The sequence below is a fragment of the Phocoena sinus genome, chromosome 1 (genome assembly GCF_008692025.1).
Source record: "Phocoena sinus isolate mPhoSin1 chromosome 1, mPhoSin1.pri, whole genome shotgun sequence".
NCBI lineage: Eukaryota > Metazoa > Chordata > Mammalia > Artiodactyla > Phocoenidae > Phocoena > Phocoena sinus.
This window is the reverse complement of record NC_045763.1, coordinates 107,049,309-107,075,606: the sequence shown is the minus strand read 5'-3', so window position 1 is coordinate 107,075,606 and position 26,298 is coordinate 107,049,309. Positions and strand designations below refer to the sequence as shown.

The 26,298-nt window shown below is 41.8% G+C and overlaps 1 protein-coding gene across 1 annotated transcript; it reads left to right on the top strand.

Annotated features, from left to right (window-relative positions):
- The first annotated feature begins 7,554 nt into the window (after window positions 1-7,554).
- Window positions 7,555-25,126, top strand: REG4 (regenerating family member 4). Its single transcript, XM_032648168.1, is given in 5 exon segments — window positions 7,555-7,609; window positions 8,775-8,872; window positions 20,097-20,234; window positions 21,919-22,024; window positions 24,996-25,126. Coding segments are annotated over 5 exon segments (528 nt in total).
- Window positions 25,127-26,298: the final 1,172 nt, after the last annotated feature.

Genomic DNA, 26,298 nt, shown 5'->3' with positions numbered 1-26,298 from the left:
GCCCAGCCGCTCCGCGGCACTTGGGACCCTCCAGGACCGGGGCACGAACCCGTGTCCCCCGCATCGGCGGGTGGACTCTCAACCACTGCACCACCAGGGAAGCCCAACAGTGACAGTTTTACTTCTACTTTTCCATTTTGTATTCCTTTTATTTCTTTTTCTTCTCTGATTGTCATGGCTAGGAATTTCAAAACCATGCTGAATAATAGTGACAAGAGTGGACATCCTTGTCTTGTTCCCGATCTTAGAGGAAATGTTTTCAGTTTTTCACCATTGAGAATGATGTTTGCTGTGGGTTTGTCATATATGGCCTTTATTATGTTAAGGTAGTTTCCCTGAATGCCCACTTTCTGGAGAGTTTTTATGGTAAATCGGTGTTGAATTTTGTCAGAAGCTTTTTCTTCATCTATTGAGATGATCATATGGTTTTTATTCAATTTGTTAATATGGTGTATCACATTGATTGATTTGCATATATTGAAGAATCCTTGCATCCCTGGGATAAATATCACTTGATTATGGTGTATGATCCTTTTAGTGTGTTGTTGGATTCTGTTTTGATGTATTTTGTTTAAGATTTTTGCATATATATTCATCAGTGATATTGGTCGGTAATTTTCTTTTTTGGTAGTATCTTTGTCTGGTTTTGGTATTGGTGATGGTGGCCTCATAGGATGAGTTTGGGAGGTTTCCTTCCTCTGAAAGTTTTTGGAAGACTTTGAGATGGATGAGTGTTAGCTCTTCTCTAAATGTTTGATAGAATTTACCTGTGAAGCCGTCTGGTCCTGGACTTTTGTTTGTTGGAAGATTTTTAATCACAGTTTCAATTTCATTACTTGTGATTGGTCTGTTCATATTTTCTGTTTCTTCCTGGTTCAGTCTTGGAAGGTTATACCTTTCCAAGAATTTGTCCATTTCTTCCAGGTTGTCCATTTTATTGGCATAGAGTTGCTTGTAGTAGTCTATTAGGATGCTTTGTATTTCTGCGGTGTCTGTTGTAACTTCTCCTACATGAATTCATTCTCCTAAATGAATTTCTAATGAATTAGAAATTCATTTCTAATTTTATTGATTTGAGTCCTCTCCCTCTTTTTCTTGGTGAGTTTGGCCAATGTTTTATCAATTTTGTTTATCTTCCTAATGAACCAGCTTTTAGTTTTATTGATCTTTGCTATTGTTTTCTTTGTTTCTATTTCATTTATTACAGGCTGATCTTTATAATTTCTTTCCTTCTACTAACTTTGGGTTTTGTTTGTTCTTCTTTCTCTAGTTCCTTTAGGTGTAAAGTTAGATTGTTTATTTGAGATTTTTCTTGTTTCTTGAGGTAGGCTTGTATTGCTATAAACTTCCCTCTTAGAACTCCTTTTGCTGCATCCCATAGGTTTTGTATCATCGTGTTTTTGTTGTAATTTGTCTCTAGGTATTTTTTAATAGCCTCTTTGATTTCTTCAGTGATCTCTTGGTTATTTAGTAACGTATTGTTTAGCCTCCATGTGTTTGTGTTTTTTACATTTTTTTCCCTGTAATTGATTTCTAAACTCATAGTGTGGTCAGAAAAGGTGCTTGATATGATTTCAATTTTCTTAAATTTACTGAGGCCTGGTTTGTGACCCAAGATGTGATCTATCCTGGAGAGTGTTCCATGTGCACTTGAGAAGAAAGTTTAATCTGCTGTTTTTGGATGGAATGTCCTATGAATATCAACCAAATCTAGCTGGTCTATTGTGTCATTTAAAGCTTGTGTTTCCTTATTAATTTTCTGTTTGGATTATCTGTCCATTGGTGTGAGTGAGGTGTTAAAGTCCCCCACTATTATTGTGCTACTGTCCATTTCCTCTTTTAGAGCTATTAGCAGTTGCCTTATGTATTGAGGTTCTCCAATGTTGGCTGCATATATATTTATAATTGTTATATCTTCTTCTTGGATTGATCCCTTGGTCATTATGTAGTGTTCTTCCTTGTCTCTTGTAACGTTCTTTATTTTAAAGTCCATTTTATCTGGTATGAGTATTGCTATTCCAGCTTTCTTTTGATTTCCATTTGCATAGAATATCTCTTTCCATCCCCTCACTTTCAGTCTTTATGTATCCCTAGGTCTGAAGTGGGTCTCTTGTAGACAGCATATATATGGGTCTTTTTTTTTGTATCCATTCAGTGAGCCTGTGTCTTTTGGTTGGAGCATTTAATCCATTCACGTTTAAGGTAATTATTGGTATGTATGATCCTATTACCATTTTCTTAATTGTTAGGGGTATGTTTTTGTAGTTCCTTTTCTTCTCTTGTGTTGTAGAGCTGGTGTGGTTGTTCTGAATTCTCTTAGCTTTTGCTTGTCTGTAAAGCTTTTGATTTCTCCATCGATCTGAATGAGATCCTTGCCGGGTAGAGTAATCTTGGTTGTAGGTTTTTCCCTTTCATCAATTTAAGTATATCATGCCACTCCCTTCTGGTTTGTAGAGTTTCCACTGAGAAATCAGCTGCTAACCTTATGGGGGTTCCCTTGTATGGCATTTATCATTTTTCCCCTATTGCTTTCAATACTTTTTCTTTGTCTTTAGTTTTTGCCTGTTTGATTACTATTTGTCTTGACATGTTTTTCCTTGGGTTCATCCTGCCTGGGACTCTCTGTGCTTCCTAGACTTGGGTGGCTATTTCCTTTCCCATGTTAGGGAAGTTTTTGACTATAATCTCTTCAAATATTTTCTCAGGTTCTTCCTCTCTTCTTCTTCTGGAACCCCTATAATGTGAATGTTGTTGTGTTTAATATTGTCCCAGAGGTCTCTTAGGCTGTCTTCATTTCTTTCTATTCTTTTTTCTTTATTCTGTCCCATGGCAGTGAATTGTACCATTCTGTCTTCCAGGTCACTTATCTATTCTTCTTCTTCTTTTTTTTTTTTTTTTTAATTTTAGAATTTTATTTATTTTTTTATACAGCAGGTTCATCTTAGGTATCCATTTTATACATATTAGTGTATATATGTCAATCCAAGTCTCCCAATTCATCACACCACCACCACCCCACCCCTGCAACTTTCCCCACTTGGTGTCCATACATTTGTTCTCTATATCTGTGTCTCCATTCTTATGCCTCAGTTATTCTGCTATTGATTCCTTCTAGTGTATTTTTCATTTCAGTTATTGTATTGTTCATCTCTGTTTGTTTGTTCTTTAATTCTTCTAGGTGTTTGTTCTTTAATTCTTCTAGGTTTTTGTTAAACATTTCTTGCATATTCTCTATCTTTGCCTCCATTCTTTTTCTGAGGTCCTGGATCATCCTCACTAACATTATTCTGAATTCTTTTTCTGGAAGGTTGCCTATCTCTGCTTCATTTAGCTGTTTTTTCTGGGGTTTTATCTTGTTCCTTCATCTGGTACATAGCCCTCTGCCTTTTCATCTTGTCTATCTTTCTGTGAATGTGGTTTTTGTTCCCCAGGCTGCAAGATTGTAGTTCTTCTTGCTTCTGCTGTCTGCCCTCTCACAAAGTAACTGACTTTTTCAATAAACTTCCAGTAGGCACCAAGGGTAAAGTATGAAACTCCTTATTAGTTAAAATGGGTAGTAGGTGAGTTCCTGTCATCCTAAAGCTGGAGACAATTTTTGCTTGACCTCAAATGATGAAGCAGTGAAGAGCTTTACTATTTAACTCAAAATGGAGTTCATTGGTCATTTGAAGAAGAAGGCAAATTATCACTGCCATCCAAGGTTCAATCAGGGAAACTGGAGTCAGAAAACATCCTGCAGATATGACGAAGATTTCTAACTGAAGTGTAACCTAGGTGTCAGCTTGGTGATCTAATTAAATTTGACTCAAATCCAAGTTCTATAGCTTTCCTCCCAAACTTCTCACATTTCCTTCATGTTCTCAGGACTTACTTCTACAAAGTTACACTCCGTTTCTAAGCTCCCTCAAAAATAAGAACAAATTCTCTTTTCTTTCATATAAATCTGCTTCTGTAAGAAATCCACTCCCATCCTCTTGGTCTTTCCTGTCCAGTGTGGTAGCCACTAACCACATGTAGCTGTTTAAATTTAAATTTAATTGACAAAAATTCAATAAAATTAAAAATTCAACTCTTCATTTTCACTAGCCATATTCCAAGTGCTCAATGACCTTATGTGGTTAGTGGCTACTGCATTGATAGCACACTTTAGGACATATCAATCACAGAAAATCTTATGGGGCATTTATACTAGTATGTCATGAATTGATGTGTGCTTACTGAATATTTGTGGATATATGTCAAGAGGTCATATTTCTACTTTCCATCAGAAAATTCACTTTGATCTAAACATTTTTAACCACTTTCTCTTTTCAGCAATGCACCATCCGTCTATAGAGATATATCAGTGTACATGCTTCCACTTGAAGGAGTTTCTTAGGAAGCAAAGTAGAATCATCACATAGATGACAATAAGATGCTTTCAAGTGGGTTTAGAGCATGAATTTTCCCAAGAGAAGAAGTAAAACATTTCTCCCTGAGAAAGTGGTAAATGTCAAAAAAAAAACAAGCAACAAAAAAAAGCTAAGTGAAGATTTTGTCTGGGAAAAAGAAAGATATGAGTGAGCCTGTTTGTTCTCTAGAAGAAAATATCTAAGAAGAAAAGGGGCAGGTTTGGAAGCAACTACTCTTTCTTAGGTCACTGGTCAGATTAGCACTAAAACCTCCTCAGTATAAGGTTATAGAGATGAGGTAGGCATGATCCCAGACCTGAAGTATCTAAAAGATTTATTATGAATCAGGCAGAAAACAGAATTTAAATATAGGTATGTGCTCTTCAATAAGTGGTGCTGGGAAAACTGGGCAGCTACATGTAAAAGAATGAAATTAGAACACTGTCTAACACCATACACAAAAATAAACTCAAAATGGATTAAAGACCTAAATGTAAGGCCAGACAGTATAAAATTCTTAGAGGAAAACATAGACAGAACACTCTATGATATAAATCACAGCAAGATCCTTTATGATCCACCTCCTAGAGTAATGGAAATAAAAACAAAAATAAACAAATGGGACCTAATGAAACTTCAAAGCTTTTGCACAGCAAAGGAAACCATAAACAAGACAAAAAGACAACCCTCAGAATGGGAGAAAATACTTGCAAATGAAGCAACTGACAAAGGATTAATCTCCAAAATATACAAGCAGGTCATGCAGCTCAATATCAAAAAACCAAACAACCCAATCCAAAAAGGGCAGAAGACCTAAATAGACATTTCTCCAAAGAAGATATACAGATTGCCAACAAGCACATGAAAGGATGCTCAACATCACTAAGCATTAGAGAAATGCAAATCTAAACTGCGATGAGGTATCACCTCACACCAGTCAGAATGGCCATCACCAAGAAATCTACAAACAATAAATGCTGGAGAGGGTGTGGAGAAAAGGGAACCCTCTTGCACTGTTGGTGGGAATGTAAATTGATACAGCCACTATGGAGAACAGTATAGAGGTTCGTTAAAAAACTACAAATAGAACTACCATATGACCCAGCAATCCCACCACTGGGCATATACCCAGAGAAAACCATAATTCAAAAAGAGTCATGTACCACAATGTTCATTGCAGCTCTATTTATAATAGCCAGGACATGGAAGCAACCTGAGTGCCCATCGACAGATGAATGGATAAAGAAGATGTGGCACATATATACAATAGGATATTACTCAGCCATAAAAAGAAACGAAATTGAGTTATTTGTAGTGAGGTGGATGGACCTAGGTTCTGTCATACAGAGTGAAGTAAGTCAGAAAGAGAAAACTAAATACTGTATGCTAACACATATATATGGAATCTTAAAAAAATATGGTTCTGAAGAACCTAGGGGCAGGACAGGAATAAAGACACAGAAGTAGAGAGTGGACTTGAGGACACGGGGAGGGGGAAGGGTAAGCTGGGACGAAGTGAGAGAGTGGCATTGACATATATACACTACCAAATGTAAAATAGATAGGTAGTGGGAAGCAGACACATAGCACAGGGAGATCAGTTAGGTGCTTTGTGACCACCTAGAGGGGTGGGATAGGGAGGGTGGGAGGGAGGCGCAAGAGGGAAGACATATAGTGATATGTGTATGTGTGTAGCTCATTCACTTTGTAATAAAGCAGAAACACAGCATTGTAAAGCAATTATACTCCAATAAAGATGTTTTTAAAAAAAGATAAATACGTAGTATGAATAAACTGCTTATCATAGTGCCTGACAGCAAGAAAGCACTTTGTACATGGAAGCTGGTGATAGTGGTAGCAGAAGTACCAACAGTGGCATTGTTACTGACCAGAGTTCTTGGCTTCCTTAATCAATAGAAATTCATCAGAGGCCAGACAAGAAGTTCAGGCAAGGCTGTATTAGGGGCCCTGCTGCAGCAGGGGGTAGCAGAGAACAAACAACAGGTCCCCTTGCTTGCTCATTCCTTGAGTGGGGGCGAGCTTGTTCCTTATATGGGGTGAGGGTAGGGGTGTGTCCAGGGGCTGGGCTAGAGGGGTGGCTTAGGTGTTTTGCTCACCCCTTAGGTGGTGTTGTGTACAGGGGGCATGTGCAGTACCCTGCTTTTGCTCCTGACCTTCTTTTGCTCCATGCTCTTCAAAAGGGGCAGTTGGGTTTTTTGGTCTCTTTGTATCTTTTGTCCAGAATTTGCACCAGCTGAGCATGAACGCAGTTATGTTTAGTCCCATACAGCAGTTTTGTATTTTGTTGCTTGAGGAGAGGTGTGTCCAGGTGCAAGCATTGCAGCACCGCAGCAAAGGGTCCCAGATCCCAGCCTGTCTCAGCATAAAGGCGTTCTTTTTATTTAACATCAAACGATGTTTGTATTTCTGAAGGTAGTAGAAGATGAGGTATTTAAGCACATGAGTGTCTATGTTGTTTGTTCCTAGTACATTTGATGTACCGCTTTGTTACCAAACCCAGGTTCAGTTGCTTCTTGCACAGGAGCCAATAATTCGAGAGGCAAGTGTCAGTAGAAAGGAAAGGTGCTTTAACCAGAAAAGCCAGTAATCTAGGGAGAAGGTGAACTTGTGTCCAGAGACCAGCTCTGAAGATTCTGCTCAGCCATGACAGTTTTTAAAGGAGGAAAAGGAGGAAGAATCTCAATGAATCATCGACACAGGAAGTTGGATTCTGCATCATTCCCCATTGCTTGCAGACTGGCTGACTCTTCAGATGTTACCTTGCCTGCGTGGTCAGACTGCAGAATTGCTAAGGGGACGGTTGAGAATAGAGAGCTTGTCATTTTTTAACTGCTTCATTCTTACTTCTTACTTCTTTTTATCTAGGAAAAGAATCAGCAAGTTAGACAAGACACGGTGTGCATTCAAGAAAGCATAAGTCAGGAGTTAGGTTAAATTGCCTAGTGAGCTCATTCCTATATTAAGTTCTTTTAAGGTTAAAGGGGAACAGAAATGGGCAAACAGGAAAGGGGCAAAAGAGCTGTTTTCACCTTGAAACCTTGCCTGCTGTGCCTCAGCTGGGTTAGTCAATGTCCACCATTCACAGGTACAAAGCATAGCACAAGCAAAGGATCTATGTCAATAATGAGCGTCGTGTTCCAAGATGGAGCTGAGGCTTCTGCACCGGAAGCTGCATCTCAATAGGGCCATAAGACCAGGTTGTGGGCGCTTTTAAATGTCAAACTGAGCGGAGAGGTTATCTGAGAGCAACAGGAAGCCCCTGGAGATTTATAGGCAAGGAATGAAGTAGAACAGAAGAGTGGGGCAAGCAAGTGACAACAGTGTCATCTCAGTAGGGAGAGAGGAAATGCTATGTGACCACGAAAATGTCTATGAACATGCACTGGGGGTGGAAAGACCCCTGTACCCACCAAGAGCATTGGAGTGCGGTCACACTGGCACAAAGTCCAAATTTCCTAGCTTGGCATCCCCTCCATCATCTGGGCCCTCTGTGTTTCCAGACATCTTCGCTTCTTCAGAAACCTCAGTTTCAGTGATGTGGCCCGTTCACCAACCCACTAGCCAGAGGAGCTTGTGCCTTTCTTGATCATAGCTTCCCTGGCTTCTGGGCCCTGAATGTCTCCTTCTCTTCTACAGTGCTCGCTTGCCAGACGCCCTACAGTTAAGGCAAACGTAAGTGCTTTTGCTCTTGCTGCCACCATTCCTCTGCTCATCCGCCCCCTTTGCCTAAAACGTCCCCCTCCCCTTGCTACTGACTTTCAGCCCCCCTATTCTCAAGTTCCAGCCAAGTTGCCATCTAACCTGTCCTGCGTCCCCCTAGCCAAAACACCACCCCCTCCTTGTAATACCTAAAACTACCAATTTATGCCCCTCATCCACTCTTGTGAGGTCTTGAATTAGAGCTGTTTGATCTTGCTACCAGTGTGGGAATTCTGCTAGTTGCTGAGGATGTCTGTTCCAATTATGTATTCCATAACCGGGAAGATTACCGCAGGATGGGCTTGGGGACCCACTGGGTCCACTGTGAAGTAGTCCTGAGCTAAAACACCATTGATCACCCGACCTCCATAAACCCCTACCCTGACTGGCAGACCACAGTGATGTTTGGGGTCTCCTGGAATTAGTGTCAGTTCAGAGCCAGTGTCCAGTAATCCTCAAAGAGCTGATTACCTCCTTTCCCCCCAATGCACAGTTACTCTGGCAAAAGCCCACAGTCCTCTTTGGAGAAGGCTACGAGAGAGATTAACAGTATAACGATAGCCTTCCCTCCGTTCAAGGGGAGCCAGGTCTTAAACTGGCTCAAGTGTGGGAATTGCTTCTTTTTGCCATCATAACTTGTAATTGCCTTTTGTTTGTGCGCAGCCATCATCCTGAGACCTAGCTGTGCTACTGGATGGTTTTACTACAAGTCCTGTTGCTAGGGATACTTCCAGAAGCTGAAGAACTGGTCTGATGCTGAGGTAAGAAATCTGGCCCTTGCTTGGAGAGGCTTCTCTAAAGCAAGGGGCCACCCAAAGCTCCAGGTATCATTCAACTCAGAGCCAAGGGTCCTTCCTTGGCATCCTGAGAAGTAACCTGGCTGGTGAAATGGAGAGTAGAGGGTTACGTGCTCAACTCCTTTAATTGTGTAAGCATTGGTGGAGCATGTGCTATAGGCCCAGACCCTGGATGGGCTGCAAAGACATGAGGATGAGCAAGGAACAGCCTGCCCTCAAGGAGTTCACTGTCAGGGAGAAAGACAGAAATACATAAATCCAAAGACGATGAGATGAGGAAATTACAGAAAGAACAACTGAATTGCCATACAAGATTTACCAGCAAGAGAGCCGTGTGTAGACAGCCTCAGAGCCACCTGACGGAGAGCGAAGCATTCCAGACAAATGCAAGGCCTCACTCTCTCCATAACCCAACAAATGTACTGGTTTTATTTCACTGAGGCTTTTCTAAGAGATACCCACATAGCCAGTCAGAATAAGTTACCTCAGAGTGTTGGGAGTCGTGCTGCTGTGTCTCTGAATTGTGGTTGTTAAACTGAAGTGACTGACCGGGGAGCTGTGTGGGGGAAAGGGGTGTGATCTGGTCTCAGAACTGCTTCAGAATCCCTGTAAATCAATAACTCAGAATGAGAAAGCACCTATCATGTGATAGCTACTGAGGATGCAAAGATCTTTCCTGGCCTTAAAAAGTGCAGAACTGGGCTTCCCTGGTGGCGCAGTGGTTGAGAATCTGCCTGCCAATGCAGGGGACACAGGTTCGAGTCCTGGTCTGGGAAGATCCCACATGCCACGGAGCAACTAGGCCCGTGAGCCACAACTACTGAGCCTGCGCATCTGGAGCTTGTGCTCCATAACAAGAGAGGCTGCGACAGTGAGAGGCCCGCGCACCGCGATGAGGAGTGGCCCCCGCTCGCCGCAACTGGAGAAAGCCCTCGCGCAGAAACAAAGTCCCAACGCAGCCAAAAATAACTAAATAAAATAAGTAAATAAATAAAATAAAATAAAAAAGTGCAGAACTGATGCAAGATTGTGACATTTAAACAAAAAATTGCAATGCAGTATGAGCATAAGCGACTTTCCCAAGATTACACTGAGAATAACCAGCAGAGCAAACCCAGGGAAGCTGGCCCCAATGCAATGCTTTCCTAAGCAGATGTGAATGATAGCAAAAAATAAAAAAAGAGCCAAACACAGAAAGGGCCTCCCGGATTCCGTCCACTGAAAGAAGAAAAAGCTCATGGACAGCGGTGGACTTCTCCTCAGTTCTTGGGAAGCAACTTGGAGAAATCCTGGACAGAGGTTTGTACTGCCTGTCCCTGGAGAGTCCAACACTAATTCTACCAAAAGAAAGAGGAAGACATCTGGGGGGCTTTGGAATAACACAGACCTGAGTTTAAATCACGCTCTGCCACACATTAGTTGCAGCTATACCTCGCTTTACCAGTTTTCTTCTGTAAAATGGGAATAACACTTTTATCCCATGGGGTTGTTGGGAGGATTCATGAAAAGAACTTGCAAAAAGCCTGTGGCACACGGTGGATGCTCAATTCAGGTTTTCAAGGCAAAAACGATCCACATGATTGATACCAAGCCTTAGCAGGGTTAACCACTCCTGAACCAGAGTGCAGAGAAGGTGCCAGGAAGGACCAGAGAAATTGACACCACGGCTGCTGTGCTCCTTGGTTCCTAGCTGGCATCTTAGTTCACAAGACTCCTGGAGGTGATGGAGGTGGCAGTTAAAAGATCAGGAAGACCTGATCTTGGACCGAAGAGGCAGCGCTCTTAGTTCTAACTGTGTGAACTGACAGGAAAGGGAAACATCATTTAAACAGAAGGAGCCTGTTGCCTCTTCTGTCCCAGGAATCTTTTGTAACTGGTACACTCACTACACGTTGACTGGTAATCCAGCTTCTGTGCGTCACAAATTTAAAAGTCAAATGAAATTACGGGTATATGGATGGACCTAGAGTCTGTCATACAGAGTGAAGTAAGTCAGAAGGAGAAAAACAAATACCGTATGCTAACACATATATATGGAATCTTAAAAAAAAAAAAAAAAGAAAGGTTCTGAAGAACCTAGGGGCAGGACAGGAATAAAGACACAGACGTAGAGAGTGGACTTGAGGACACGGGGAGGGGGAAGGGTAAGCTGGGACGAAGAGAGTGGCATTGACATATATACACTACCAAATGTAAAATAGATAGGTAGTGGGAAGCAGACACATAGCACAGGGAGATCAGTTAGGTGCTTTGTGACCACCTAGAGGGGTGGGATAGGGAGGGTGGGAGGGAGACGCAAGAGGGAGGACATATAGTGATATGTGTATATGTATAGCTCATTCACTTTGTAATAAAGCAGAAACTAACACAACACTGTAAAGCAATTATGCTCCAATAAAGATGTTAAAAAATAAGATTAAAATTAAAAAAAGAAATTATGCGTATAAAAACATTCTGGTATTATCAACTGGTTGGTAAATTATCATTAAGCAGTCACCACATCTAATCCTGAGCAAGTTCAAAGGCAAACATGAGAGTAGCAACCACAGCCAAAACCATGTTTTTATTAAATTAATTTGTTTTATTATGTAGACAGATCCTGTAACACAACCCCAAAAGAGCATAAAGTATATATCTCTGTCTAGCTATAAAATGTGCATATATAAAATGATTTCTTTATTTGGGCAGTCAGTGTCTTGTTAGAGAACAGCACATTTTACAGTCAGTGGTTTCTTAGGTTTGTTGAAGTGCAGTATTATAATATAAAATTATAACAATTCTATCCTCCTAACAACTCCCTTGTGTAGCCCTAATTATCTCCTCCATTTACAGATAAGGAAGAGAGGTGAAGTGACTTGTCAAGGTCACATACACTAAAAACAGGCAAGACCAGGACCCCAGGCACTTCCACTGACGCTAAAGCTCATGCTCTTGCCTCAAGCTGCCTCCCCCTCTGAGGCCTGACACCTGTGACAGTTGTGTTTTCTCCCAAGGTGACAGGAAGTCTTCTGTGGGGCTTAGATCCCAAGGGGAGACAGGGGCTGTGTGTGCCCATGCTGCCTGGTGCTCTAGGGTTCTGAAGTGAGGGCCATGCTTTTCTATTTTTTCTAATTTTTATTGAAATACAGTTGATTTACAATGTTGTGTTAGTTTCAGGTGTACAGCAAAGTGATTCAGTTATACACATATATACATATATATATTCTTTTTTAGATTCTTTTTTCTCATAAGTTATTACAAGATATTGAGCTCCCTGTGCTATACAGTAGGTCCTTGTTGGTTATCTATTTTACATATAGTAGTGTGTATATATTAATCCCAAACTCCTAACTTATCCCTCCCCCACCCTTTCCCTTTTGGTAACCACAAGTATGTTTTCTAACTCGGTGAGTCTATCTCTGTTTTGTAAATAAGTTCATTTGTATAATTTTTTAGATTCCACATACAAGTGATATCATATGATATTTGTCTTTGTCTGACTTACTTCAGTTAGTATGATAATTTCTAGGTCCACCCATGTTGCTGCAAATGGTACTATTTCATTCTTTTTTACGGCTGAGTAATATTCCATTGTGTATACGTACCACATCTTTATCCATTCTTCTGTCGATGGATATTTAGGTTGTGGGCTGTGCTTTTTTTTTTTTTTAACATCTTTATTGGGGTATAATTGCTTTACAATGGTGTGTTAGTTTCTGCTTTATAACAAGGTGAATCAGTTATACATATACATATGTTCCCATATGTCTTCCCTCTTGCGTCTCCCTCCCTCCCACTCTCCCTATCCACCCCTCCAGGCTGTCACAAAGCACTGAGCTAATATCCCTGTGCCATGGGGCTGCTTCCCACTAGCTATCTACCTTACTACGTTTGTTAGTGTGTATATGTCCATGACTCTCTCTCACCCTGTCAAAGCTCACCCTTCCCCCTCCCCATATCCTCAAGTCCGTTCTCCAGTAGGTCTGCATCTTTATTCCTGTCTTACCTCTAGGTTCTTCATGACATTTTTTTCTCTTAAATTCCATATATATGTGTTAGCATACGGTATTTGTCTTTTTCTTTCTGACTTACTTCACTCTGTATGACAGACTCTAGGTCTATCCATCTCATTACAAATAGCTCAATTTCGTTTCTTTTTAAGGCTGAGTAATATTCCATTGTATATATGTGCCACATCTTCTTTATCCATTCATCCGATGAGGGGCACTTAGGTTGTTTCCATCTCCGGGCTATTGTAAATAGAGCTGCAATGAACATTTTGGTACATGACTCTTTTTGAATTTTGGTTTTCTCAGGGTATATGCCCAGTAGTGGGATTGCTGGGTCATATGGTAATTCTATTTGTAGTTTTCTAAGGAACCTCCATACTGTTCTCCACAGTGGCTAAACCAATTCACATTCCCACCAGCAGTGCAAGAGTGTTCCCTTTTCTCCACACCCTCTCCAGCATTTATTGTTTCTAGATTTTTTGATGATGGCCATTCTGACTGGTGTGAGATGATATCTCATTGTAGTTTTGATTTGCATTTCTCTAATGATTAATGATGTTGAGCATTCTTTCATGTGTTTGTTGGCAGTCTGTATATCTTCTTTAGAGAAATGTCTATTTAGGTCTTCTGCCCATTTTTGGATTGGGTTGTTTGTTTTTTTGTTATTGAGCTGCATGAGCTGCTTGTAAATTTTGGAGATTAATCCTTTGTCAGTTGCTTCATTTGCAAATATTTTCTCCCATCATGAGGGTTGTCTTTTGGTCTTGTTTATGGTTTCCTTTGCTGTGCAAAAGCTTTGAAGTTTCATTAGGTCCCATTTGTTTATTTTTGTTTTTATTTCCATTACTCTAGGAGGTGGGTCAGAAAGGATCTTGCTGTGATTTATGTCATAGAGGGTTCTGCCTATGTTTTCCTCTAAGAGTTTGATAGTTTCTGGCCTTACATTTAGGTCTTTAATCTATTTTGAGCTTATTTTTGTGTATGGTGTTAGGGAGTGATCTAATCTCATACTTTTACATGTACCTGTCCAGTTTTCCCAGCACCATTTATAGAAGAGGCTGTCCTTTCTCCACTGTACATTCCTGCCACCTTTATCAAAGATAAGGTGTCCATATGTGCGTGGGTTTATCTCTGGGCTTTCTATCCTGTTGCATTCATCTATCTTTCTGTTTTTGTGCCAGTACCATACTGTCTTGATTACTGTAGCTTTGTAGTATAGTCTGAAGGCTGGGAGCCTGATTCCTCCAGCTCCTTTTTTCGTTCTCAAGATTGCTTTGGCTATTCGGGGTCTTTGTGTTTCCATACAAATTGCAAACTTTTTTGTTCTAGTTCTGTGAAAAATGCCAGTGGTAGTTTGATAGGGATTGCATTGAATCTGTAGATTGCTTTGGGTAGTAGAGTCATTTTCACAATGTTGATTCTTCCAATCAAGAACATGGTATATCTCTCCATCTATTTGTATCAACTTTAATTTCTTTCATCAGTGTCTTATAATTTTCTGCATACAGGTTTTTTGTCTCCTTAGGTAGGTTTATTCCTAGATATTTTATTCTTTTTGTTGCAATGGTAAATGGGAGTGTTTTCTTGATTTCACTTTCAGATTTTTCATCATTAGTATATAGGAATGCCAGAGACTTCTGTGCATTAATTTTGTATCCTGCTACTTTACCAAATTCATTGATTAGCTCTAGTAGTTTTCTGGTAGCATCTTTAGGATTCTCTATGTATAGTATCATGTCATCTGCAAACAGTGACAGCTTTACTTCTTCTTTTCCAATTTGGATTCCTTTTATTTCCTTTTCTTCTCTGATTGCTGTGGCTAAAACTTCCAAAACTATGTTGAATAAGAGTGGTGAGAGTGGGCAACCTTGTCTTATTCCTGATCTTAGTGGAAATGCTTTCAGTTTTTCACCATTGAGGATGATGTTTGCTGTGGGCTTGTCATATATGGCCTTTATTATGTTGAGGAAAGTTCCCTCTATGCCTACTTTCTGCAGGGTTTTTATCATAAATGGGTGTTGAATTTTATCAAAAGCTTTCTCTGCATCTATTGAGATGATCATATGGTTTTCCTCCTTCAATTTGTTAATATGGTTTATCACATTGATAGATTTGCGTATATTGAAGAATCCTTGCATTCCTGGAATAAACCCCACTTGATCATGGTGTATGATCCTTTTAATGTGCTGTTGGATTCTGTTTGCTAGTATTTTGTTGAGGATTTTTGCATCTATGTTCCTCAGTGATATTGGCCTGTAGTTTTCTTTCTTTGTGACATCCTTGTCTGGTTTTGGTATCAAGGTGATGGTGGCCTCCTAGAAGGAATTTGGGAGTGTTCCTCCCTCTGCTATATTTTGGAAGAGTTCGAGAAGGATAGGTGTTAGCTCTTCTCTAAACGTTTGATAGAATTCACCTGTGAAGCCATCTGGTCCTGGGCTTTTGTTTGTTGGAAGATTTTTAATCCCAGTTTCAATTTCAGTGCTTGTGATTGGTCTGTTCATATTTTCTATTTCTTCCTGATTCAGTCTTGGCAGGTTGTGCATTTCTAAGAATTTGTCCATTTCTTCCAGATTGTCCATTTTATTGGCATAGAGTTGCTTGTAGTAATCTCTCATGATTCTTTTTTATTTCTGCAGTGTCAGTTGTTACTTCTCCTTTTTCATTTCTAATTCTATTGATTTGAGTCTTCTCCCTTTTTTCTTGATGAGTCTGGCTAGTGGTTTATCTATTTTGTTTATCTTCTCAAAGAACCAGCTTTTAGTTTTATTGATCTTTGCTATCATTTCCTTCATTTCTTTTTCATTTATTTCTGATCTGATTTTTATGATTTCTTTCCTTCTGCTAGCTTTGGGGTTTGTTTTTTTCTTCTTTCTCTAATTGCTTGAGGTGCAAGGTTAGGTTGTTTATTCGAGATGTTTCCTGCTTCTTAAGGTGGGCTTGTATTGCTATAAACTTCCCTCTTAGAACTGCTTTTGCTGCATCCCATAGGTTTTGGGTCATTGTGTCTCCATTGTCATTTGTTTCTAGGTATTTTTTAATTTCCTCTTTGATTTCTTCAGTGATCACTTCATTATTAAATAGTGTATTGTTTAGCCTCCATGTGTTTGCATTTTTTACAGATCTTTTCCTGTAATTGATATCTAGTCTCATGGCGTTGTGGTCAGAAAAGATACTTGATACAATTTCAATTTTCTTAAAGTTACCAAGGCTTGATTTGTGACCCAAGATGTGATCTATCCTGGAGAATGTTCCATGAGCACTTGAGAAAAATGTGCATTCTGTTGTTTTTGGATGGAGTGTCCTATAAATATCAATTAAGTCCATCTTGTTTAATGTATCATTTAAAGCTTGTGTTTCCTTATTTATTTTCATTTTGGATGATCTGTCCATGGGTGAAAGTGGGGTGTTAAAGTCCCCTACTATGAATGTGTTACTGTCGATTTCCCCTTTTATGGCTGTTAGTATTTGCCTTATGTATTGAGGTGCTCCTATGTTGGGTGCATAAATATTTACAATTGTTATATCTTCTTCTTGGATCGATCCCTTGATCATTATGTAGTGTCCTTCTTTGTCTCTTTTAATAGTCCTTATTTTAAAGTCTATTTTGTCTGATATGAGAATTGCTACTCCAGCTTTCTTTTGGTTTCCATTTGCATGGAATATCTTTTTCCATCCCCTTACTTTCAGTCTGTATGTGTCTCTAGGTCTGAGGTGGGTCTCTTGTAGACAGCATATATAAGGGTCTTGTTTTGGTATCCATTCAGCCAATCTGTGTCTTTTGGTGGGAGCATTTAGTCCATTTACATTTAAGGTAATTATCGATATGTATGTTCCTATTCCCATTTTCTAAATTGTTTTGGGTTCGTTATTATAGGTCTTTTCCTTCTCTTGTGTTTCTTGTCTAGAGAAGTTCCTTTAGCATTTGTTGTAAAGCTGGTTTGGTGGTGCTGAACTCTCTCAGCTTTTGCTTGTCTGTAAAGGTTTTAATTTCTCCATCAAATCTGAATGAGATCCTTGCTGGGTAGAGTAGTCTTGGTTGCAGGTTTTTCTCCTTCATCACTTTCAGTATGTCCTGCCACTCCCTTCTGGCTTGTAGGGTTTCTGCTGAGAGATCAGCTGTTAACCTTATGGGGATTCCCTTGTGTGTTATTTGTTGTTTTTCCCTTGCTGCTTTTAATATGCTTTCTTTGTATTTAATTTTTGACAGTTTGATTAATATGTGTCTTGGCATATTTCTCCTTGTATTTATCCTGTATGGGACTCTCTCTGCTTCCTGGACTTGATTAACTATTTCCTTTCCCATATTAGGGAAGTTTTCAACTATAATCTCTTCAAATATTTTCTCAGTCTCTTTCTTTTTCTCTTCTTCTTCTGGAACCCCTATAATTCGAATGTTGGTGCATTTAATGTTGTCCCAGAGGTCTCTGAGACTGTCCTCAGTTCTTTTCATTCTTTTTTCTTTATTCTGCTCTGCAGTAGTTATTTCCACTATTTTATCTTCCAGGTCACTTATCCGTTCTTCTGCCTCAGTTATTCTGCTATTGATCCCATCTAGAGTACTTTTAATTTCATTTATTGCGTTGTTCATCATTGCTTGTTTCATCTTTAGTTCTTCTAGGTCCTTGTTAACTGTTTCTTGCATTTTGTCCATTTTATTTCCAAGATTTCAGATCATCCTTACTATCATTATTCTAAATTCTTTTTCGGGTAGACTGCCTACTTCCTCTTCATTTGTTAGGTCTGGTGCATTTTTATCTTGCTCCTTCATCTGCTGCATGTTTTTCTGTCTTCTCATTTTGCTTATCTTACTGTGCTTGGGGTCTCCTTTTTGCAGGCTGCAGGTTCGTAGTTCCCGTTGTTTTTGATGTCTGTCTCCAGTGACTAAGGTTGTTTCAGTGGGTTGTGTAGGCTTCCTGGTGGAGGGGACTAGTGCCTGTGCTGTGGTGCATGAGGCTGGATCTTGTCTCTCTAGTGGGCAGGTTCACGTCTGGTGGTGTGTTTTGAGGTGTTTGTGGCCTTATTATGATTTTAGGCAGCCTCTCTGCTAATGGGTGGGGTTGTGTTCCTGTTTTGCTAGTTGTTTGGCATAGGTTGTCCGCACTGTGGCTTGCTGATCGTTGAGTGAAGCTGGGTGCTGGTGTTAAGATGGAGGTCTCTGGGAGATTTCCGCCGTTTAATGTTATGTGGAGCTGGGAGGTCTCTTGTTGACCAGTGTCCTGAAGTTGGCTCTCCTACCTCAGAGGCAGAGCCCTGACTCCTGGCTGGAGCACCAAGAGCCTTTCATCCACACGGCTCAGAATAAAAGGTAGAAAAAGTAGAGAGAATTCGTAGAAGTATGAGGAAAGAAAGAAGGAAAGGAGGAAAGGAAGGAGGGAGGGAGAGAGGGAGGAAGGAAGGAAGGAAGGAGGGAAAGAAGGAAAAAAGAAAGAAAGAAGATACAGTAAAAATAAAATAAAGTATAATATAGTTATTAAATTTAAAAATATTTAGAAAAAAAAAAGTGACGGATAGAACCTTAGGACAAATGTTGGAAGCAAAGCTATACAGAGAAAATCTTACACAGAAGCATACACATACACCCTCACAAAAAGAGGTAAAGGGGGAAAAATCATAAATCTTGCTCTTAGAGACCACCTCCTCAATTTGGGGTGATTCGTTGTCTAAAGGAGGGAAGGAAGGAAGGAAAGAAAGAAAGAAAGAACGAAGGTAAAGTATAATAAAGTTATTACAATTAAAATTAATTATTAAGAAAAAAAATTTTTTTTTAAAAAACCATGGACGGATAGAGCCCTAGGACAAATGGTGGAAGCAAGACTATACAGACAAGATCTCACACAGAAGCATACACGTACACATTCACTAAAAGAGGAAAAGGGAAAAAAATCATAGATCTAGCTCCTAAAGTCCACCTCTTCAATTTGGGATCATTCCTTGTCTATTCAGGTATTCCACAGATGCAGGGTATATCAAGTTGATTGTGGAGCTTTAATCCTCTGCTTCTGAGGCTGCTGGGAGAGATTTCCCTTTCTCTTCTTTGTTCTCACATCTCACAGGAGCCCAGCTTTGGATTTGGCCCTGCCTCTGCGTGTAGGTCGCTGGAGGGCGTCTGTTTTTTGCTCAGACAGGACGGGGTTAAAGGAGCCGCTGATTCGGGGGCTCCGGCTCACTCAGGCCAGGGGTGGGGGGGGGAGGGGCACTGCGTGCGGGGCGGGCCTGCGGCGGCAGAGGCCGGCGTGACGTTGCTCGAGCCCGAGGCCCGCAGTGCGTTCTCCTGAGGAAGTTGTCCCTGGATCCCGGGAACCTGGCAGTGGCGGGCTGCACAGGCTCCACGGAACAGGGGTGTGGAGAGTGACCTGTGCTCGTACACAGGCCCCTTGGTGGCGGCAGCAGCAGCCTTAGCGTCTCCCGCCTGTCTCTGGGGTCCGCGCTTTTAGCCACGGCTCGCGCCCGTCTCTGGGGTCCGCGCTTTTAGCCGCGGCTCGCGCCCGTCTCTGGAGTTCCTTTAAGCAGCGCTCTTAAACCCCTCTCCTCGCGCACCAGGAAACAAAGAGGGAAGAAAAAGTCTCTTGCCTCTTCTGCAGGTGCAGACTTTTCCCGGACTCCCTCCCGGCTAGTCGTGGTGCACTAACCCCTTCAGGCTATGTTCAAGCTGCCAACCCCAGTCCTCTCCCTGCGCTCTGTCCGAATCCGAAACCCGAGCCTCAGCTCGCAGCCCCGCCCGCCCCGGCGGGTGAGCAGACAAGCCTCTCGGGCTGGTGAATGCCGGTTGGCACCGATCCTCTGTGCTGGAATCTCCCCGCTTTGCCCTCCGCACCCGTCGCTGTGCACTCCTCCGCGGTCCCGAAGCTCCCCGCTCCGCCTCCCGCAGTCTCCGCCCGCGAAGGGGCTTCCTAGTGTGTGGAAACTTTTCCTCCTTCACAGCTCCCTCCCACTGGTGCAGGTGCCGTCCTTATTCTTTTGTCTCTGTTTTTTCTTTTTTTCTTTTGCCCTACCCAGGTACGTGGGGAGTTTCTTGCCTTTTGGGAGGTCTGAGGTCTTCTGCCAGCCTTCAGTAGGTGTTCTGTAGGAGTTGTTCCACGTGTAGATGTATTTCTGGTGTATCCGTGGGGAGGAAGGCGATCTCCGCGTCTTACTCTTCCGCCATCTTCAAGGTCCCCTGGGCTGTGCTTTTAAATTTCACATCTCCTCCTTGCCCTCAGCTCGAGTGTCAGTCGTATGGAAACGGAGCCCACCTGGCATCTATCCTGAATTTAAAGGAAGCCAACACCATAGCAACGTACATAGGTGGCTGTCAAAGAAACAAGCCCGTATGGATCTGCCTGCATGACCTGCAGAAGGTAACCTCAGACTTGGCCCACAAATGCCCCTTGGGAAAGCCAGATAGATAGCCCCTCTCTGGGAAACAGCTCCAGGCGTACTGACACACAACAGGTTTTCTTCAGTCACCTGCCTACGATTGATAGAGGCCAAAGCTTCAAGGTTAGGGAGGAAACAATTTCCTCCACTTACAGACCTGTCTAATTAAAGTTCTCCCACATCTTTGAACACAAAATCACCAGCTCTTCAGAGCCTTTAAAAAGAAGTTTGTGGGGCTTCCCTGGTGGCGCAGTGGTTGAGAATCCGCCTGCCGATGCAGGGGACACGGGTTCGTGCCCCGGGCCGGGAAGATCCCACATGCCACAGGGCGGTTGGGCCTGTGAGCCATGGCCACTGAGCCTGCGCGTCCGGATCCTGTTGCTCGGCAACGGGAGAGGCCACAACAGTGAGAGGCCTGCGTACTGCAAAAAAAAATAAATAAGTTTGTGTAACTATATACGGGTATATACAAATAAACACACGTACACAGAGACCCGTTATGAGACCAAGCTTAGTTAAACCCCTATTAGATCTTGAGTTAAAGTTGGAAACTTTCAGCTAAGCTTTTTGCTAGATGCTATCATGTTTTTTATGTTATCCTAAACTTTCTTCACTGGTCCCTCATTTTACCCGCCTCAATACCTCATAGTAAGAAATGACATGTGAGGTTGCTGAGGTCTCTATGTGGGATCTGCAGTTTACAGATTCTTTGTGGGGCTTCTATGTTAACCCAAAAAACACAGAGAATACAAGGAGAAAAACCCCAGACTCTCTGTTTCTTGATAAACTTTGCCATAGATGTTACATATATTTTATACAACGAATTTTACATTTTTATATATTCACATTGCTATCAATCAGAGCTCTCTCATTCAGAGATAGGATAAATACTTACATCAATTTCTACCAGATTTTTTTTGTAATTTAATTTTTTTACCTTCATGACTGAGGCTAATAAACCGTCTAACAAGTTGTGCAATGTCTCTAGTTATCAAAGAAATGCAAATTAGAATAACAATGTAATTTGACATCAGATTATTAGACTTTTGCTTTGTCTTAATGAATAATATTTTTAAGGACAAGGAGAAATTTCCCAGTAAATGAGGATGTAAATTCCTACAACTGAACTGTTTTTGGAAAGCAGTTTGGCAACAAATATCAATAACCTCAAAATATTCATGCCCTTTGGCCATTAATTCTACTTCTGGGATGCTAGCTTTAAAGAATAATTTTAAGTACAGAAACAGCTTTGCAAATAAAGTGGTTCATAGCAGTATTCTTAGCAATAATTGTAAATTGGAAACAATGTAAACATCAATCAATAAGAGAATTAGTAAGGTAAATTATGGTGCATTCTTACCATTAAAAAATGTTTGGAATGCAAGATGCTACACAATTGAATATATATTTTAAAGGCCACCACATTTTTCAGTATATAAAAATATCGTGATAGACAAAAATGGTTGCACCAAAAGTAAATATAGTAAAATATTAGTAATGTTTTCCTCCTAGAGATTAAACGGAGTGACTTTCTTATTTCCCCGTCTTTACACATTTCTGTGCTTTCCCAGTTTTTACAGTGAGAACCATGTTTTACATGGGTCTGGGCTGTGAGCAGGTGGGCAGGCTGATGTGTACATGTCTCCCGTCTCCTGTCATTTGCAGGGGCAACAGTGGACGTGGCTCGATGGGGCCACGTATATTTACAGAACTATGTCTGGCAAGTCCGTGGGTGGGAACAAGTACAATGCTGAGATGAACGCCGTGAACAGTAAGTTCTATTGCATCTCTTGCCAAATCGCAGCTCCTTCCCTTTCCCATGAAGAGCAAAGATGCATATTGACTCCTCTTTGCTCCATTTCACACCAGCAACTCTTTTTTCCTACAAGGCAACGGCCTTGTCGCAGACATTTACCGACCATTTTACAATCTTTGCCATATCACCGTACCAGCGGTTCAGTTATCAATATATTCTTTAAATCCACTCACTTTTTTCTTTCTTTTCTTTTGATTTTTAATAACTCATTTTTAAATTGAAGTATAGTGGGTTTACAATGCTGTGTTAATTACTCCTGGGCAGCAAAGTAATTACGTTCACTTTTCTTCTTAAATATGTTTATCTTAAAATTCTGTTACATACCATGAGGGGGAAATATGTCACATTTGGGGAAAACCAGGCTACAGGGAGCAAATATATGTGACTCCTTTCTGGCTTCTTTATAGTTAGGGTTCCGCATGAGCTCTGGCAACCTCGCCTTTGCCTGGGTTATCTCCTCATTTGTTTCTCTGAGGATGCGGTGCCCGGAACCTCAGCTGCAGGCTGCACACAATCACTCCTCATTTCTCTTGCCTGCCTTCATTCTTTGCTTTTGTTTTGTTTTTTTTAAGTCTTTGCTTTTTTAATGCTAATAAGCTAGGGTTTTCAGCCTTGGTACAAATGACATTTGGGGGTGGGTAATGCTTTGTCTTGGGGCCTGTCCTCTGCATTGTAGGTTGAGCATACCCTAGTCACTAACCAGCAGATGCCAGTAGCATCCACACAGACACAGGTTGTTACAACAAAAAGTGTCTTCAGACTTTGCTAAATGTCCCCTAGGGGGACAAAATCACTCCTATTTGAGAACCACAGCTAATAAGTGATATGAAAAGAAAACAGAATGTCAAAGGTCAAAAGCACACTTGATATGAAAGAGAACATCCCAGTGGGTTTAAAAAGTCATCATACTGTCACTAAGACTCCCCCACTAGCCAGGGGGTGGGTCAGGGAAACAGCCCGGACTGAGGACTCAGATACTGGGGCTCAGGTGGAAAGGGACGTGGAACAGGGTTTACTGTTGTCTGAGGAATAAAGCTTATACGCACAAAAGAGTGAGAGATCTTTCTGACAGCAAAGGATGAATGATGGCCATGTGGAGACAAACTCTGAGGCAGAGCTCTAGGTAAACCCTCAGAGGTAAGTTGGTCATATCACAGACCAAGGAAGGACTTTCCACAGTCTTTCAGAGACTACAGCTGCTGCTGTTAAAGGAATAATTCATCTCAGATGGAAGGAACACACCAAGACCAATAGATAGAAGCTACCAAAATGTGGATTTCTATCCAAACTAAGGAAAAATATTTTGAACAATCAGCCCTGTCCAAAAACATAATGGGCTACCCCAGGAAGTAGTGAGAAAGCCATCACTAGAGTGAACCAAGCAAAAGTGGACATTGTTGTTGTAGTTGCAGCGTCAAAAGTGTTAAAAAGAGGCTCACAGCACATGAGAGTCAACTGAGGAACATTTTAAAAATATGAATTCCAGGGATTGCTTCAGACCAACAACATGAGAATCTCTAGGGCTGGATGCCCGACCGAGCTTCAGGGAAGCAATGGACCAGATGCCTCCCAAAGTCCCTCCCATGATCCTAAGATTTCACTTGGACAAAGTTCTCAGACAAAAATCTTTCCCCTGTCAGTCTGTGTTTACATCAGCAAATTTCCCAACGACGAAGTTTCCTGTGTGGGACTCAGAAGCCAGACGTCCACCTGAGAATGCCAGGCCATTGGACGCTACCCTTCCCTTTCACCCAGCGCAGCTCTCCACTCTCAGAATACAGGCTCTCGTGGCAGAAAAGTACAAGGAATGAAGCAAGGATTAGAAACTGGTGAAGGTAGAATGTAAAAGGACATTCCCTCAGCCTCCTCAATGTCACTTTATATTTGTATAACAGATTTAGCCTCACCAACTCAGTGGCTAAATTGTTTTTCTAAGATTCACAAGGTTTTTTTAGGCCTCACACTCACATCCTGTGTGTGTGCCTGTCTGTGTGACTGGCCTTGTTCCTTTTTTCTATCTATTTAGAAAGACTCTGACCCTCTGGAAAATTGTATTTCATGGTGCCTCCTGACTTATCTACTGGTCCATCTTGAGATATTGAATAATGATAACTAGGGTTCTATAACTGAAAAATAAATTTCATATTCAATATAGTTTAGGTCAAAACCCTGGGCTTGGGGCTTCGCTGGTGGCACAGTGCTTGAGAGTCCGCCTACTGATGCAGGGGGCACGGCTTCATGCCCCGGTCCGGGAAGATCCCACATGCCACGGAGCGGCTGGGCCCGTGAGCCATGGCCGCTGAGCCTGCGCGTCCGGAGCCTGTGTTCTGCAACGGGAGAGGCCACAACAGTGAGAGGCCTGCGTACCGCAAAAGAAAAGAAAACAAAACAAAAACAACCCTGGGCTCTGCATTCTGAATGCCTGGGGTTAGGAGTCCAGCTCCTGCTCTCAGCTGTGTGACCCTGACCAGATTTTTTAATTCTCTGTGCCTCAGATGCCACTCTGTAAAGGGGAAAAAATACTACTACTAATCATCGTAATATATGTCAAGTGCTCATCAAGGTGCAAGCTTGGCTCGTGGCTCTCGTGGCCTGGAGGGGAGAGTGCATCCCTGCACTTGCCCCTCTGGTGTTGAGGAATGGAAGAAGAGAGTGAAAAGAGACACCTCTCTAAATTAGTGCCCACAGGGGAGCTTGCTAACCCTTGGTTGTGTGATGCCTCATGCCATGTTCTCTTTGCCCCACACCATGACAGTGCCCAGAACGCTTGTATCTCCATCTCATTTACGCTCTGTGGACCCGCTCTGGGGCCCATGGCTGCAATAATGAGCAGGACCCATCCTCTATACCTCTTGAGAACCAGGCACATGAGGGGGTGTGCCTCACCCCGCCTTGTCTGGCTGTGCCCCCATGCCCTCTCTCTCAGGGCTCTCATCCCAGCGACCTGACACACACTGGTACTGGTGTCAGGGCCAGATCTGCAAGTCAGAGCCAGGCAGACATCCAGCTGGGGAAAAACTCATCACTCCATGGAAGACGCCCCAGAATGACAAGTGATTCTGTGGAGTTTGGTTTCTGGAAGGGAAATAATTGGACCTCTCTTCAAAAATACTTCAGTCCTTCAAAAGTCCTTCCTCTCAGTCCTTCTTTATAAATCAGTGGCCAGATGAGACATGGCTGGCTTCAGCAGCTTCCAATTCTTTGAACTTCAGATGGGATCTTTGTAGCTCCTCAGCTGTGGACGTCAGGAAAGATCACCGTCTGTTCCTTACAGCATCCTGTTTCAAACATGAAAGAGCCTCTTGTTTTCGGTTGGTTTATGTCAAGCCCTGCCTTCCCTCAAAAGCAGTGCTGGTGTAGGGTGTCTGCAATTGTGTGACATTTAAATTATTTTTCTTTCTTTCTTTCCATTAGTACCTGTTTTAGTCAGGATTCTCCGGAGAAATGGAAGAAATAGAAGGGAGAGAGAGAGAGAGATTGATTTATCTTAAGGAATTGGTTCATGCGATTGTGGGGCTGGCAAATCTGAGGTGCACAGAGCAGGTCAGCAGGCTGGACGTTCCTGTGAGTTGATGCTGCAATCTTGAGGCTGAGGGTAGCCTGAAGGCAGAATTCCTCCCTCTTTTCCGTGGACCTTAGTCTTTTCTCTTAAGGCCTTCACTGATTGGATGGTTACTACATTATGGAGGGTAATCCGCTTTACACACAGTCTGCTGATTTAAATGCTCATCACATCTAAAAAGAAAAATACCTTCACAGCAAAACGTAGACCGGTGTTTGACCAAACAACTGGGCACCACATCCTAGCCAAGCTGACCAGTAAAAGTATGTACCTTATCCATGGGTCCAAGCAAAACACCCAGAGGTCACTGATAAGCTCAATACACAATCAGACAGATTTAAAGGTCTGTTTATTTTCTTATAGATTTTTTGACTTTCCAACACTTCCTATGCAAGTACCGACCATAGGGAAAGAATCAAGATCCTGCCAGCCCTTGCTCAAGCCCCTTTCCTCTTCCTTCTCTGCCATGCTGGCGATCTGATCGTTGTCTCGGAGAGTATACAGAGCAGCTAAGACTGACGAGGCCCTTACTGCACTGACATTTTTAAGCTCAGGGACAGGGACGTCAACATTGGTATGACAGTGTCTTCCAGCTCTAAATGTTCACCCCATAACCCCTTTCCATGGTACTCTCCTCCCCACCTCTAGCTGCCCTCAGCAGACGAGG